The sequence below is a fragment of the Carlito syrichta genome, unplaced genomic scaffold (assembly GCF_000164805.1).
Source record: "Carlito syrichta isolate Samal-C Ts95f unplaced genomic scaffold, Tarsius_syrichta-2.0.1 Scaffold136360, whole genome shotgun sequence".
In the NCBI taxonomy this organism is placed as follows: domain Eukaryota; kingdom Metazoa; phylum Chordata; class Mammalia; order Primates; family Tarsiidae; genus Carlito; species Carlito syrichta.
The window spans coordinates 93,552-107,538 of record NW_007080456.1 but is presented as its reverse complement, the minus strand read 5'-3'; the positions used below and the strand labels follow the sequence as shown (position 1 = coordinate 107,538).

General features: G+C 64.1%; 1 protein-coding gene across 1 annotated transcript in view; it reads right to left on the bottom strand.

Annotated features, from left to right (window-relative positions):
- RASA3 (RAS p21 protein activator 3) overlaps positions 1–13,987 on the bottom strand; it is a 66,932-nt gene that overhangs the window by 4,980 nt on the left and 47,965 nt on the right. Inside the window, exons 10-19 of the mRNA XM_021708406.1 lie at positions 13,410–13,558; positions 12,635–12,749; positions 11,105–11,179; positions 10,275–10,398; positions 9,195–9,301; positions 8,210–8,287; positions 6,948–7,025; positions 5,898–5,971; positions 4,156–4,262; positions 3,290–3,372 (exon numbers count right to left, since the gene is read on the bottom strand). Of these exons, the coding sequence (XP_021564081.1) occupies positions 3,290–3,372; positions 4,156–4,262; positions 5,898–5,971; positions 6,948–7,025; positions 8,210–8,287; positions 9,195–9,301; positions 10,275–10,398; positions 11,105–11,179; positions 12,635–12,749; positions 13,410–13,558 (990 nt within the window). The remainder of the gene's footprint in view (positions 1–3,289; positions 3,373–4,155; positions 4,263–5,897; positions 5,972–6,947; positions 7,026–8,209; positions 8,288–9,194; positions 9,302–10,274; positions 10,399–11,104; positions 11,180–12,634; positions 12,750–13,409; positions 13,559–13,987) is intronic.

Here is a 13,987-nt window from a genome sequence, read left to right as displayed (position 1 = left end):
GGGCCGGCCCGCGGGGGGGGCCTCTCAGGGCAGACTTGGGAGAATCACAGCCCCCGCTGTCTGTGAGGGGACGTCTCGTCACGGGGTCGGGAGCTGCCCTGCCCTGCACACACGGCACACGCGTGTGGCTGCACGAACCTGCCCGTGGCCAGGGTCCCCAGGAGGGTCTCCCTGTCATGCCAGGCCGGCTCCCCCATGGCTCGGCACCCAGGGGCCTCAAAGACGCCTCCCAGGAGATAAGCACCTGCCGGCAGCTGACACCAGCCGCGAGAAACGGCCCGGGAGCAGGGGTGCACAAATGAGGCAGGGGCCCCCGCGCCTGAATTCAGGGGTGCGAGCTGCAGCCAGGACATCTCCACAGGCTTCCCTCGGCGGACAATCTGAGGGAGGAGCACCCAGGCCTGTGCCACCGCAAGAGCCGTCCCTGCGGTGTCCCCCGCCGAAGCCCAGAAGGGCGTGGGGAGGCGTGTCCAGAGGGTAGCGGACACGGAGGACATGCAACGCCATGGATGCCGCACACCGAGGACACGGGGACCCAGCGCCTGTCTCCTGGGGGCGGCACACTGGGTGTTCACACCCCTCGCTCCGGGAGAAATCCCACACCTGCCACCGTGCCTCACTGGCCCAGAGGTGCCCGTGCCACCCGCAGCGGGGTCGCGTGAGAAAGAGGTGCTGTGCCGTCTGGGCCCACCGCCCCTCCGGGTCAGACTCAGCAGCTGCCCACGACATGATGCCGGGGCCCCGGGACACCCCCAGGACGAGGATGTGAGCTCTGTGCTGCCAGGGACAGCCCGGACCCCATCGAGGTAAGGCCTCCATTCTAGGAAAGAACTTTTGCGGCACTAAGCCATGCCCCCCCGGGATGCTGACTGCACCTACCCGAGACAGCACCCTCACAAAACCCAGCCACCCGTAGGGGAGGTTGGGAGCACCAGGACCACGCCCTCTGTGCCGCCCAGCGCACCTGCCATGCCCCAGAGGGGTTTCCTGATCCTTATCGGCAGACAGGGCAGGGGGACTATCCCTGCCAGGGGAAGCATGCGCAGGGATGGCCCCAGCATGGCAGGTGGCGGGAAGGTGGGATCTAGGGAGCAGGGATGGCCCGGGAGGGCAGGACCGTGGATGGCGGGACCCAGGACACAGGGGTGGTCCCAGGACGACAGGACGGGGGGATGGTGGGATCCAGGGGGCAGGGACGGCCCCGGGATGGCAGGACAGCGGGATGGCGGGATTTAGGAAGCGGCGACGGCCCTGGGAGGGCAGGGCAGTGGACGGTGGGATCCAGAGAGAGGGGATGGCCGCGGGAGGGCAGGAGGCCCGCCGCAGGAGCCCCGGGTTGCGGAGAGATCAGGGCCACAGGGGAGGGGCAAGGCCAGCCCCCACAGAGAACCCGCCCAGGCACCACGGGGAACGCCACACGTGGTCAAGGGCCTTCCCTAGCCTGGCCGCACCCCGCCCGGTCCATGGGCCTGGGACTTCTTTAAAACGGAAAGATGAGGGCAGTTTAAGTTTTCACTACGGTTCATTATTTACAGCCCCGCCTTGTTCTAAGGCCCCAGGTGACTTCGATGAAACAGAAAATACAGGAAATTAGGAAGAGCAACCCAGGGTAGAAAACAGGACACAGATGTGAGATTTCCAGATGAGTACAGATGACCCAGAAAGGTCCAGTGTCCCAGCACCGCGGCCCCCGTCACCCCTGCTGTCCACCACTGGCCAGGGGTGGGGACGGATGCCACACTGGGACCGGAGAAATGCCCTCTGCCTCCCGGATTCCCTCACTGAGCCCCGTCAGGGGTGACCTCTGGGCAAAGCTAAGAGGCGCTGCTAAGAGACACGGGAGACAGGCCCCCGGGTACCCCACGTCCAGGGGACAAGAGGCAATGCGGAGAGAGAATCGCTGCATCCTGGACGTCCCAGCCCCGCAGGCTCACCGTGCCCTGAAGCACAGGCCGGGGTCCCCAGAGCTGCCTTTGGAGTCTAAGTGTTAGCAGAGTCACAGTCTGGCCCCCGGCAGATCCCGCATCTGCACTCACCTCTCTAAGGGCCAGCAGCCACCCTGAGACGCAATCCCACGGGTCGGTGAACAACCACGCACTGTCCCCGGGGGAAGAGAGTGGCGCCTCTGCGGACAGAGCTGCAGGGCCAGCCACGGTCCAGGCGGCGGCGCCAACGGGGCCACACATCGTGGGCCGGTGGGGGTCCACCCCCACTATCGTAAACCCGCCCCGGCAAACACCCAACAAGCCCAGGTGGAGGGCTGGTCCACAGGCCTCAAAAGTGCCACGGCCACGGAACACAAGGAAAGGCCGAGGAATGTTCCAGATTAAGGAGACCAAAGAGCGCCACACAGCACCGGCCCCAGACTGGGTCCCAGCCGGGGGAAAAACAGCCACAAAGAACATTGTCAGAGCCGGGTACGGTGGCTCACGCCTGTCATCCCAGCACTTTGGGAGGCTGAGGCGAGAGGACTGCCTGAGCTCAGGGGTTCGAGACCAGCCTGGGGAACATGGCAAGACCCCGTCTCTACAACAAATCAAGAAAAATTAGCCAGGCGTGGTGGCACGCACCTGTGGTTCCAGCTACTTAGAAGACTGAGGTGGGAGGGTCACCCGAGCCCAGCAGGTCGAGGCTGCGGGGGCTGTGAGCGTGCCACTGCTCTCCAGTCTGGGCAACAGAGGGAGTCCCCAACTCAAAAAGAGAAAGAACATTATTGGGACAACTGGTGAAAGGTAACCATGGACTGTGGATTCATGCACACGTTGCAGCAGGGTCGGGCGTCTGGCTTTGGTGACTGTCCTGCGTCTACACGAGACAGTCCTGGCTTTCAGGACGTATGCCCTGAAGTGTCCACACAGTTGGCCTAATGCACAGCACGGAGAGGAGAGCGAGGGAACGTGATTACAGCAATGGGTGACGGCAATGTGGTGCGTCCCTGGTCTAGCCTTCTCTACAAATGCAAAACGATGCCAGCATTGGGAGGCTCCAGGAAATCCCGGCAGTCCCCAGCCTGCTTCTGGTGTCTCTGAGAGGCTCCTGTGGCCTCGGGGAGCCTGCCAGGGAAGCCCCTGGGAGAAGCCCGGCCCCCTTCTGGCAGGTTCCAACGCCCCGCCACCTGGGCAGGGGAGTCCAGCAGCTCAGGCGCCAGGTTCAGATACAAAGCCACCCAGAGCTGGGTGAGCACCCAGTGACCTGGAGCCCCCGACGCCCACACACGGGGCGGAGAGGGTCACGGGCGCCAGCAGAGGACGCTGACCCGCCGAGGGGAGGCCTGGCCGCGCAGACTCACGTTTTTCATCTTGAAGGACTCCTCCTCCAGCTTCTCCACGGCCAGGATGTTCTCGATGGGGATGCTGCAGAGGGGCTGGTCTCCTGCGGCGAGAGCGGTGAGTGGGTGACGGGCAGAGGCGGTGGCGGTGCCCTGGGAGGGCCGGGGGCTCGGCCGGGCTGCCCTTCTCGGGCAAGACGGCTGAGAGACCGGAGGCCACGGCAGGGGGCCGAGGAGGCTGGGGACCCCGGGCCCTCGCGGCTGTCCAGGCCAGCCTGACCCCGAGTCCTCAGACCGACGACCAGGTCTCTTCACACCCCGTCTCCGGGAACACGCCCCCATTCCCCCAGGGAGCACTCGCGCCTCGGCATCCTGCCACCCAGCTCTGAGTGTTTTGGGCCAGGAGGAAACAGCCCGACAGAACAGAGACCGCCTCTGGCCTGCAGACCCAAGGCCTGCGACGGGCACCTGGACCTGTGGGACCCCGCCGGCCCTGGTGAGCGCCACCGCCCAGAAGCACCTTCGGAGTCCCGGCACTGGGGCTCCACGCCTCAGCGCACGACAGACGCGGGAGCCCAAGTGGGACGCGGGTGGGGCGGGGCAGAGGAAGCTCCGTCCAGCCCAGGACCACGGTGGCTGAGACCACGGGCCGGAGGCTGGAGAGGCCCTCCTGGCACGGCCAGGTGGCGTTGACGGCTCCATGGGAAGCAGGTTTCCCTGAGGCCGGGCCGCCCTGCCTCCCCGAGGGGCTGACCCACAAAGGGTCCGAGGAGCCGTGAGCAGAGACGCCGGGCCCCACGCCCTCCCCGCGGCACCTTGCCCTGGGCCCTCCGGACGGCTGGCGGAGCCCCGTGGCCCAGGGCCCTCCCCGCACTTTCCGCCATTACCTTTGCTCTTCTGGTAGGTGAATTCGTGGTTTGTCAGGCGAAACCACCGCTTCTTGAAGTTCTTCATTCCGAAGCGCTTTCTCCCCTGTGCCCTCTTGATCATGAACCTGCCGTGACGGGTGCGTGTGGTGAGCGTGGGGCGTCCCGGGGCTCATGGCCCCGTCCCGGGAGCGCTGCCCATGAAGCTCCCACGTGTGGTGACAAGGCGCCTGAGGCAGGCAACCGCTTTCCAGGCTCGCGTGGCCGGAAGAAACCAAGAGGCAACACCTCGCCCTGAGAAGTTCAGCCCCCGCTTGGCACCGGCCACAAGCTGCAAGACAGCAACAGCAGGTGTCAAGAGACGCCTGCCAGGCCCCCGCTGGACCATCACCAGCCAGGTGCGCCATCGGACAGGTTCACGAGAGACGCCGTCGCCAGGCCGGTCAGCGGCTCAGGACCGGGCAGGTGTGCAGGGGACATGGGCGAAGCCCACACATCCAGTACGCAGGAGCCACGTGCTGGTGCCTCCGGAGGACCCCACCTGCTGCCCTCGGGTCCAGCCCAGCGTGTGAGCAGAGGGCGCCCGGGCTGTGCCCATCAGGGACTCCAGGGAGGTGTGGGAGATTCCTGCAGTTGTTACAGCCCACCTGGTCTCTCCCATTGGAGGGAGGAGCCCACCAGGAGGAAGAGGAGACAGCCAGAAGCTGGAGCAGACTGCCCGAGGACCCACTGCCTTGTGGCCTTGGCCAGGAGTACGGCCTTCCCAGGCAGGGACGGGGACTCTTCCTGATGGCCCAGGGGACTGCTAGGCTGCGTGGGCATACCGTCAGGGCAGGGAGCACGCATCGGCACCAACACGCCAGGCAGGAAGAGAGGACACCCGGGAGAACAGGGACACGGCGTCACGGGAGAGCCCAGGCAGGGTGGGGGCCGGCAGGAGAGAGACACACACGGCACTTGACAGGAACACGGAATGGATAGCGCCCAAGGGACTGGACTGCAACGCGCCGAGACGGGGCCAGAGCCACTCGCCCAGGTGCTCGTAGGAACGGGAAGATGCGCCTCGCGGGTCCTTGCGGGAGCACAGAGCAGAAGCCACCGGGAGCCACACGGCATGGAGACAAGTGACCAAGTTCACAGCCTGCATGCACAGGACAGCGTGTGCTCTCGGAGATTCACACGCATGGAGGTCAGCCTGGGAGTGGGTGAGGACACTGCGCCACAGCGTGGCACGGCCGAAGCGTGAGGCCACCCCAGTGTGGTGCGACCCCAGTGTGAGATGACCCCAGTGTGAGGTGACCCCAGTGTGAGATGGCCACAGTGTGAGGCTACCCCAGTGCAGCGTGGCCCCAGCATGGTGCAAGCCCTGGGCAGAGAACCAAGGTCCCCCAGCTGTCCCCTCCGACCCGGTCTCCTGATACAAGGCCCCAAGAGCATGGAGGAGGCCAGGCCTTCCATGCCGGCATGGATGGGCCCAGCGTGCAGAGACCTCGACTGCAGGAGATGGCCCAGCCCTCCCTGTCCCTCCACTGACGGCAGAGGGCAGAAGAGCCAAAGTCCCCCCAGCTCCCGGGGGAGTCTTGGTGAGGAATGGCAAGGACAGCCGTGCCGCTCCCGAGCTGACGGCCAGCAAGAGTCAAGGCTGCCTGGCCCGGGAAGCTGGCGGCCACACGGCCCAGAGCCATCAAGATGCAGCATGCATGGAGCCACGAGGGACTGGATGCCAGCCCGCCTTTACCTCCGGCCCAGTGGGACAGCCTTACCCTTCTTTGAGTAGGATAGGCTGCTCAATGCTCTTGGGGTCTCTTCTCCCCGAGGATGAAATCAAGTCCAGGAACTAGAGGGGCAAGAAACCAGAGCATCAGGGAGGGGCAGCGCGTTCGAAGCACGTCCGCTCTCAGGACAGCGGTGGCAGCAGGTGCGTCGGGCTTCCTTCCCCGCCCAGTGGAGGAGGAGCGCGGGGGCGTGGGTCCTTCGAGAACCGAGGCCTGTGCCTGTCTCCAGCACCAGCCTGCGTGGCCCCGGCCCTGCCAGGGGGCCCGGCCTGCCTCCGCGGCTGCCTCAGGGGAGGCCGGGCCTCAGGCGGCCCCTGGACTCTGCCCTGGGAGACTCCCACGCGGGCACTCGGGGTCTGGCCAGGGAGGAGCCTCGGCCCGCCAGGACCTGCCAGCCCTCCGCGGCCGCTCCGCCCCCGCCGCCCTCGCCTCCCCAGAAGCTGTCGCCCAGCCTTGGCGGGTGGGTTCCCCGCTCGGACTGGCCTCCCTCCCTCGACTCAGAGCTGCTCTGGTGCCCACCCCCTCCTTCCCCCTGGTGTTCGGCGATTTCTGAGAAGCACCTGCGATGGCTTCTGAGCGTAGAGAAAGGCCGAGCGGCAGGGTGCAGAGGAGTCTCCCGGCACCTGGTCTCCCGCTTTGGGTCAGAGCCCTGGGCGCCAGGACGCTGAGGCGACGGGCGGGGCAGGGCCCAAGGCCGGGGTGGGGGGGCTGGTGCACCAGCTGCACACACCAGGTGTGACACACAGCCGGCTTGGAGAGCGAGGCCTCAGACAGAGGCCGTGCAGGGGGCCAGTCAGACCCCCAGGGACCACGCCACAAAGCGCTTAAAGACTGCACGTGAAGAAGGTGTTCTGGAAATGTGGGCGGGGGTGTCTGGCCAATGCTGTGAGTGGCCCGACGGCAATGAAATGTTTAAAATTGTGAACAGTCACTGCGACGTGCAGATTTTATCTCAGTAAACAAGAGTAATGCTGTTTCTTGGGAACACCTTGGAACACAGGGGACGGTGTGCCCGTGTTCGCCGGCCTCAGTACTCACGTTTTTGACCGCGTCGGCGTATTTCTGCTCATTGAAGAAGTCATAAAACGTGGCCATGTAGGACTCCTTAAAACTGGCCTAAGATGAAAGGGGTCACGTGAAGAAGGCCCGAAAGGACCCTGGTTCACAGCCCAGGCCCGAAAAATCTGCAGGCACTGGCAACGACAAGCCTAAACTGGGACAACCCTGTGGAGACGCCGAGCGTGGCTGGGCCAGTGGCTTCACTGCCCCGAGGCCTTGGCATGGGTCACATGGGCCTGAAACCGCAGAAGGAAGTCCTGGCGTGTGCGAGGGTGAAGCAGCCGTGGGCCAGTGGCGAGGTCCCGTCATGAGAGCCTCTGGCACCAGCAACTCGGGGCTGCCCTGCACCGTCCGCCCCACCCCGGGTTCTGCGTTCATGACGACGTTCAGGGCCGCGAGACCTGAGGGTCACTCGGGCGGGAAGGGGGCGGCGGGCTGCATCGGGCCCAGAAGCGGAGGTGATTTGGTGTCGTTTCACTGAGGTCACTCCAGTTTGTGGACGAGGTGAATCTCGTGCAGACCTCGGATCTCCAACACACGCAGAGGGTGAGGGGTGAGGCGTCTTTTATTCACCCTGATTCCGAGAAGCCAACCTCTGCCCAGGGATGCCCCTCTCGGTGCGGGTCCCGTCCCACAGTCTGACTCCTCTGAGGCCCCACGGAGAACAGAGAGCCCAGCGGCCCATGGTACAGCCCCTCCAGACAGAACGTGAGGCCTCCTAGAAAGCCCTGCCCTGCCCTAGATGGCACCCACAGACCCCTACTCCAGGACTCTGCCCAGCCTCAGCGCCCTCCAACGGTGAGGCGTGTTCTTGGGGCAATGGGGGGCAGAATCCTGCGGGCCCCAGCCCCTCGGTGCCACATCCAGTGTGAGGGGACCAGAAAGGAGATGTGGGCGGTCACCAAAGGGGCGGTGTCATTGAGTGACCCCTGACTCCCTGCCCAGGGAAGAGCGCGTGCGTGCTGTGGATGAGCCAGCCGCCTGCTGCCCGAAAACCACCCTGCCTGATGTCCTGAGACGTCCAGACTGGGACCAGCCCAGTGCAGCCAGTCAGGACAACGCGCGTCGAGGGGGCTGGACGCCTTCCGAAGACACTGACCAACAAGCCCACGGCCCCACACGGGGAGGAACGGCCACAGAAGGCTTTCGGAAAAGACCAAGGATCACAGAGATGCGGCAGGGAGGCCGCTGGGACAGCCAGAGTTTCTTAGCAAGAGAAAACAGGGGAGCGAGAGACGCACCGACTTCGACTTGGACAAGCTGCCCAGGGTCTGGATCGTCTTGGAGATGAGTGTCAGCGTCCTGGATGTTTGCGGGTCCTGTCGGAGAGAGGAGAGATGTGAGTTGTGCCCAGGTTCACAGAGGCGCTGTGAGGGGCCCCAGAAGGACACAGGGGCACAACGAGTGACAGTGTCACTAAAAGCCGACACGTGTGCATGGACCCTGGAAGCCAGGGACAGCCCCGCAGACGCCGGGCATGGGAAGGAGTCACCCGGGGCAGTAGCCACAGCCTCAGGAACTGCTGAGAACACAGCTCCCCCGGCCGCCGGACTGTTGCTGCAGCGGGCAGGGCTCCCCCACAGTGAGGTCTGTGAGGTGCTGTGGTGCCCCCACCCTCAGACAGTGCACAGACACACACTTCGAGGGCCGAGGTGTCAGGCGGGGGGTCACTGCTCCCCCAATTCTGAGTCCCCTGACCCCCCGGGCGCTCATGGTCTGGAGGGCTCAGGGTGAAACCACAGGGAAGGGACCCCCGCAATGCCCTCGCCCTGGCTGTCATCTGCGGACGTGTCCCTGCCACCCCAGCAGAATGTCCACCAGAGGACGCCAGGTCCCCACCACCAGGACGGAGCCTGGCGCACAGTGGGTGCTCAGCATTTGTTGACTGAGCCAAGGAGTGAACCTGTGGGAGATGACAAACACTCCAATTTCTGTGGGCAGGGGAAGGGGAGCATCGTGGTCGGACCCAGCAGCTACACCTGGGCCAAAAATAGCATCAGCCCCGCCCACAGCGACCAGTGGTCAGAGCTGACACAACTTGAACAGGGAGGGCCACCACCCACCTGCAACAAAGAGGCTCAGGGACGCGGCCCCCACAGATGGCTGCATCTCTCACCCTCCGCCCAGCTCCACACACCCCCCGGACCCCAGGCCCTTGGCCTGGGACAGCCCGGGAGGACAGGCTGGTGCACGGGGCCAGAGGGCTCACAGGGCCGACGCACTCACCGTGTGGTGAGGCGTGAGCTGGAAGAGGTTGGGGGAGAGAATGGCGGGAGCAAAGAACCGGAGGAAGATGAAACTGCTCACGGCGGTGTACCTCACGTCCAGGTCACCTGTGGCCAGAGACAGAGAACGGCTGCTTCGAAGGGGACGTGGCAGCCTGGGCGGGGCTCTGCAGCCTCATGCCCTGCCCCTGGGACCCACGGAGAAGGCAGCCCCAGTTCTGGGTCTGTCTCTGTCTGACTCTGTTTTTCTCTCTGTGTGTCTCTCTGCCTCCATTTTTCTGCCTGCCTCTCTCCATCTCTCTCTCTCTGTCTCTGTCTCTCTCTCTCTCCATCTCTCATTGCTGCCATGCAGCGTGGCCCCAGCGGCAGCTGGCTTGTCGCAGAAACCCCCTCTCGCAGAGGCCCCCACGGTAGACTCGTGGCTGGGGGAGAGGACACGATTATTCATCTGTTCTCGCCACGTTGGTCCAAGCGTATGGGGCTTGATGTGCTGGGAATGGGCCGTCTCCTGCTCCTGAGCCCTGGCGCTGGCCTGTAGCGGTGGGATGTCCTGCCCATGATGCCCTGGCCCGGGGATCTGCAGGGCGCGGCTGTGTGGGGCTTTCAGAGCTGTCCCGGGGCCCACCCACGGCTCCTGGGAAGGGAGCGGCCGGGAATGGCGAGGCCCTGGCTAAGCCCCTGAGAGGCGGCCCCAGGGCCTGTGGAAGGTGCAGGGTGGCCGGTCCTCCCTGGGGTCACCATTTTTTTGGAAACGCAGGTCGGAGCTCAAGACACGGCCCTGGGCTAAGCCACTGTCACCCGCAGGAAGACTCCTCTGGGAGACTTGGGAAGGATCTAGCTTGGAAACGCCACACCCCTCCCGGACACGGACCGGCCAGCCAGCCTTCCTGGTCCCACAGAGTGGCCTGGGAGCCCTGGCTGTGGCCACTAACCCCCAGGAAGCCCAACTTCTGAGCTCTGGTTCCAGTCCCGCCCGCTCGGCCCAGCCAGCGTGAACTGTCCTAAGATGGCCGGACAGGGGCAGAGCTCCCCCAGAGAGGGCTGGGTCATCTTCCCGGGCGAGGTGTCCTGGGGCACTCACCCTGGAAGCGCTTGGCCGCCGCCTCTCGGAGCGAGAAGAAGATGTCGCACATGACGGTGGGGCAACTCACCCCCGACTTGGTGATAACGTGGAAGATGCGGTCCACGTACTGGCGCAGGTTCTCCTGCAACGGGACGGGCGGGCGCCCAAGGGCACGCTGGGACCGGCTTCCCTGAGGAGGCTGAGCGCCAGGGCCACGTCTGGGGAAGGGCGTGGAGGGCAGGTCGCGGGACGGCTCGGGACAGCCGTGGCAGCCAGATGCATTCCCTCAGCGTGCAAGAGAGCAGGTCTCTTGTTAAGACATGCGCTGATTAAGTGCGACTCCCTGGCATCGCAGGACCCACCGGGGCCCTGGCTCTGCCTCCCTGCACCTGCCGAGTGCAGAACTGACACCCACTAGAATGGACCTCCCTGAGGGTAAAACCTCTGTTCCTTGATGTAAAGGTGTAAACAGACGTGGCACCATCTGCGTGGAGAAGTCACATGAAAGGACTGAAATGCTGGAGACGCTCAGTGTCAAGGAGTCTTTGTTTTAAAAAACGGGACCTAATCCTAGACAGCCTGAGGTACCGGGTTTGGGAATGAGTTTAGCGAGATGGACGGAGAGAACAGGCCGGGCTGCTGGGGGGGTGGTAGCCAAGCCAGGAAAGGAGGGGACAGGAGCCTCAGGCCAACCTCGCACCAGCACTGTCCACGTGGCTAGCGCGCTGCAGCCACAGTCAAGCAGGTGTCCAGGCCTGTCCCACCCCACCGAGCCGGCCTGGGTGAGACGGGGCGACCCACAGCCACAGGCCCTGGACAGCGTTAGCAAGCAGAGCAGAGCTCCTCACCATGTTGTTTTCAAGGTTTTCACCGTCTTTCAACTTCACAGGGTCGATCTCACAAGATTTGTGGCTCTGGCATATCTGAGAAGAGCATTTAAGACAGGACTGTGAGGTGGGCTCCAGGAACGCCAGTAGGACAGTCACAAGCTGAGATGAGCTGCGAGCCTCATTTGGCCCAGCTGGCCATGGACACAGAGAGGCAGGGTGGAGCGGGCCGGACAGAGGCCCCCTGGAGGATGTCTGCCCAGGCCTCAGTGGCAGAAAGACAGCTCAAATCCAGTGAAGGTTGCCGGAGGGGCAGGTGGGATGCCGGACACAGTCGCCAGCAGAGCCCAGCCTGCAGGGCTTTCTCAGAGTGGCTTGTGGCCAGGCACCGAACTAGCCTTTGCGAGGCTTGCACGATATCCCTACTTCCATGCGCCTTCTCAGTTTCGCCCTGAGCAAGCCAGGTGCTACCTTGTGTTTCCTCCCATCTGCAAAGAGGCTGTTTAGGAAACTGCTCTGAGGTGCACTGCCTGCACGGGGCCAAACCAGTGAGACGAGGCTTGCCTGGCATGTGGCCTGTGGGGGACCCCCACAGCTGCGGGCTTGGGCAGGGGAGACCCACTGCATGTGGAGTAGGGCATCCCTGGAGGAACTGGCTGTTCCCTCCTGACCCTGTCTCCAGCACAGCGATGGGTTGTTGTTTTTTTTTTTTTTTTAGTTCGAGTCTCACTCTGTCGCCCAGACTGGAGTGCAGTGGCCGCTCTCGGCCACCGCAGCCTTGACCCGCTGGGCTCCAGTGATCCTTCTGCCTCAGCCTTCTGAGTAGCTGGAATGACAGGTGTGCGCTACCAGGCCCGACTAATTATTTTATTTATTGTAGAGATGAGGTCTCGCCAAGTTGCCCAGGCGGGTCTCAAACCCATGGGCTCAGGTAATCCACTCGTTTCAGCCTCCCAAGGTGCGGGATGACAGGCTGAGCCACTGAGCTCGGCTAGCGATGGGTTTTTTCAGTGACGTTTGCTTTTTTAACCCATTTCTTGTTTTGAAAAAAAAAAGTGTAGTCACTGCTGCATTCATTTAATTTCACATAAACACATTTTTTGCGGTTGAAGCAAATCTGACTGGTTTTCAACGTTAAAATAAAACATAGAAACCATTTTTGGAGCTATTTATAAACAGACCTTGTCTCTAATCCTAACAATAATTACAAGAGAGAGAGAATTACTATATTTGTATTTCTTTTCTATCTTCTTCATCTCAGGGTAAATGCTGTTGCTGCAAACGCGGCTGGAGGGATTCTCAGGGAAAACAGAAAAGGGCTGATTTGGGAAAACTCAGAAGGTTCCGGAACACAAATGAGCTCTCCACAAGTGCTAGGAAAATGATGCTCCTGCGGTGAGGCTGGCGTGGGCGTCATACCCAGACCTTTCGTCCGCCCACGTCCCACGCACCCACCCTTCCGCGCCTGCCTCTCCCGGGAAGTCCCAACCCCTGCCTTCTCCCCCGAGAAGGTCAGGGTGGCCAGGGTCTTCGGGGCCGGGACCGCCTCACCTCCTCGATGGTGGGCTTGAGGGTGACGTGCAGGTAGTGCATGCCCGCCAGCTTCATCGTCTCGTCGATGCACTTGGACGTGAGGGAGTTTCCTCGGAAAATGGTGTTGGGGTCCCTGGAGACAACATCAGGCACACCTGCCTCCCGCGAACCAAAGGCAGCGTCCGGCCCCCACCCCTGACGGCCAGAGTGGGAGGCAAGCGCCCGCCGACCAGTCTGCTTCCAGGGGCTTCGCAGGCACAGAGGCAGGTGTGCCGCACACGCGGGGTCCACGGATGCAGGAGGAACACGGCTGCCTCTGCCGCCCTCTCCCTGCCCTCTGTGACACGTGCTCGTGCAAAGCACGAACAGCGGTCTGCACAGCAAGACCCGGGGGGGGCGGCCTCCCCACGTGGGCACAGGGGAGGCCTCTGCCATGAGCCGCGGCGGGCACGAGCCAGGTCTCTCCAGACCAGCAGGGCAGGCCCCAAGGGAAGCGGCCCTGACCTTGGCCCTTGGCCCACAACGTGGGCTCCCACGTCGGGGACCTGGGTGTCCCTCTAGCCCCTGGTGCCTGGTCCCCCCGCCTCCCACTCCCTCCAGGGCATGTCCCAGGGAAATGCGGCCTTTTAGGAAAGGGGAGTACAAGCCTCTGAAAGAAAACCTGAATCGACACGTTTCTGGGGGAGCCTGCGCCCTCTGATCCCCCAGCCTGCGTTGGGGGCGGCTTTGGGGCAGCCTCTGCCATCCCCCCCGCAGGCCCCGCGTCCCCCCGGGGCCGGGGGGTGACACTCACTGGGTCCGCTTCACCTCGGCGTTGGCGATGGCGCTGATGAAGGGCACCACCCGGCCGCAGTGCAGGAGCAGCCGCACCAGCGGGATGGCCGCCTCTTGCTTCTCCCGGCACACCTCGCCCAGGATGTGGGCCGCGGACGCCGACACGGGCTGGCCAGGTGGGGAGAGGGGGCGGTCAGGACCCCGGCCCGCCCGCCCAGGGCTGGGTCCCCCCTCCCAAGGCAACGGACACGGCTCTTTGCGGGGACGGAAACGCATGCGCGTTGTGAAAACCCGGGTCCTCGTGTCCAGGGCGGGTGGCGCCCCGGGGGTCTGCGCCTCCTCCCACCATCCCTGCGTCCAGACAGCACCAGGCCCAGGACGAGGAGCCCTGCCGACGTGGGGTCACACCCAGACACACTCTGGAAGTCACAAGTGCTGCCTGCCCCTCCACTCTGAGAGGGCTGGGTGTCCCAGCACAGGGGAGAGACAGCCCCAGGGGAGGTGGCCCTCAGCGGGGCCTTCGGAGGGTGGGGCTGGTGCACAGGGCCCTGAGCGGGGGAGGGGAGGAGGTGTGGCCTTTGGGAGTGGGGGAGGGGA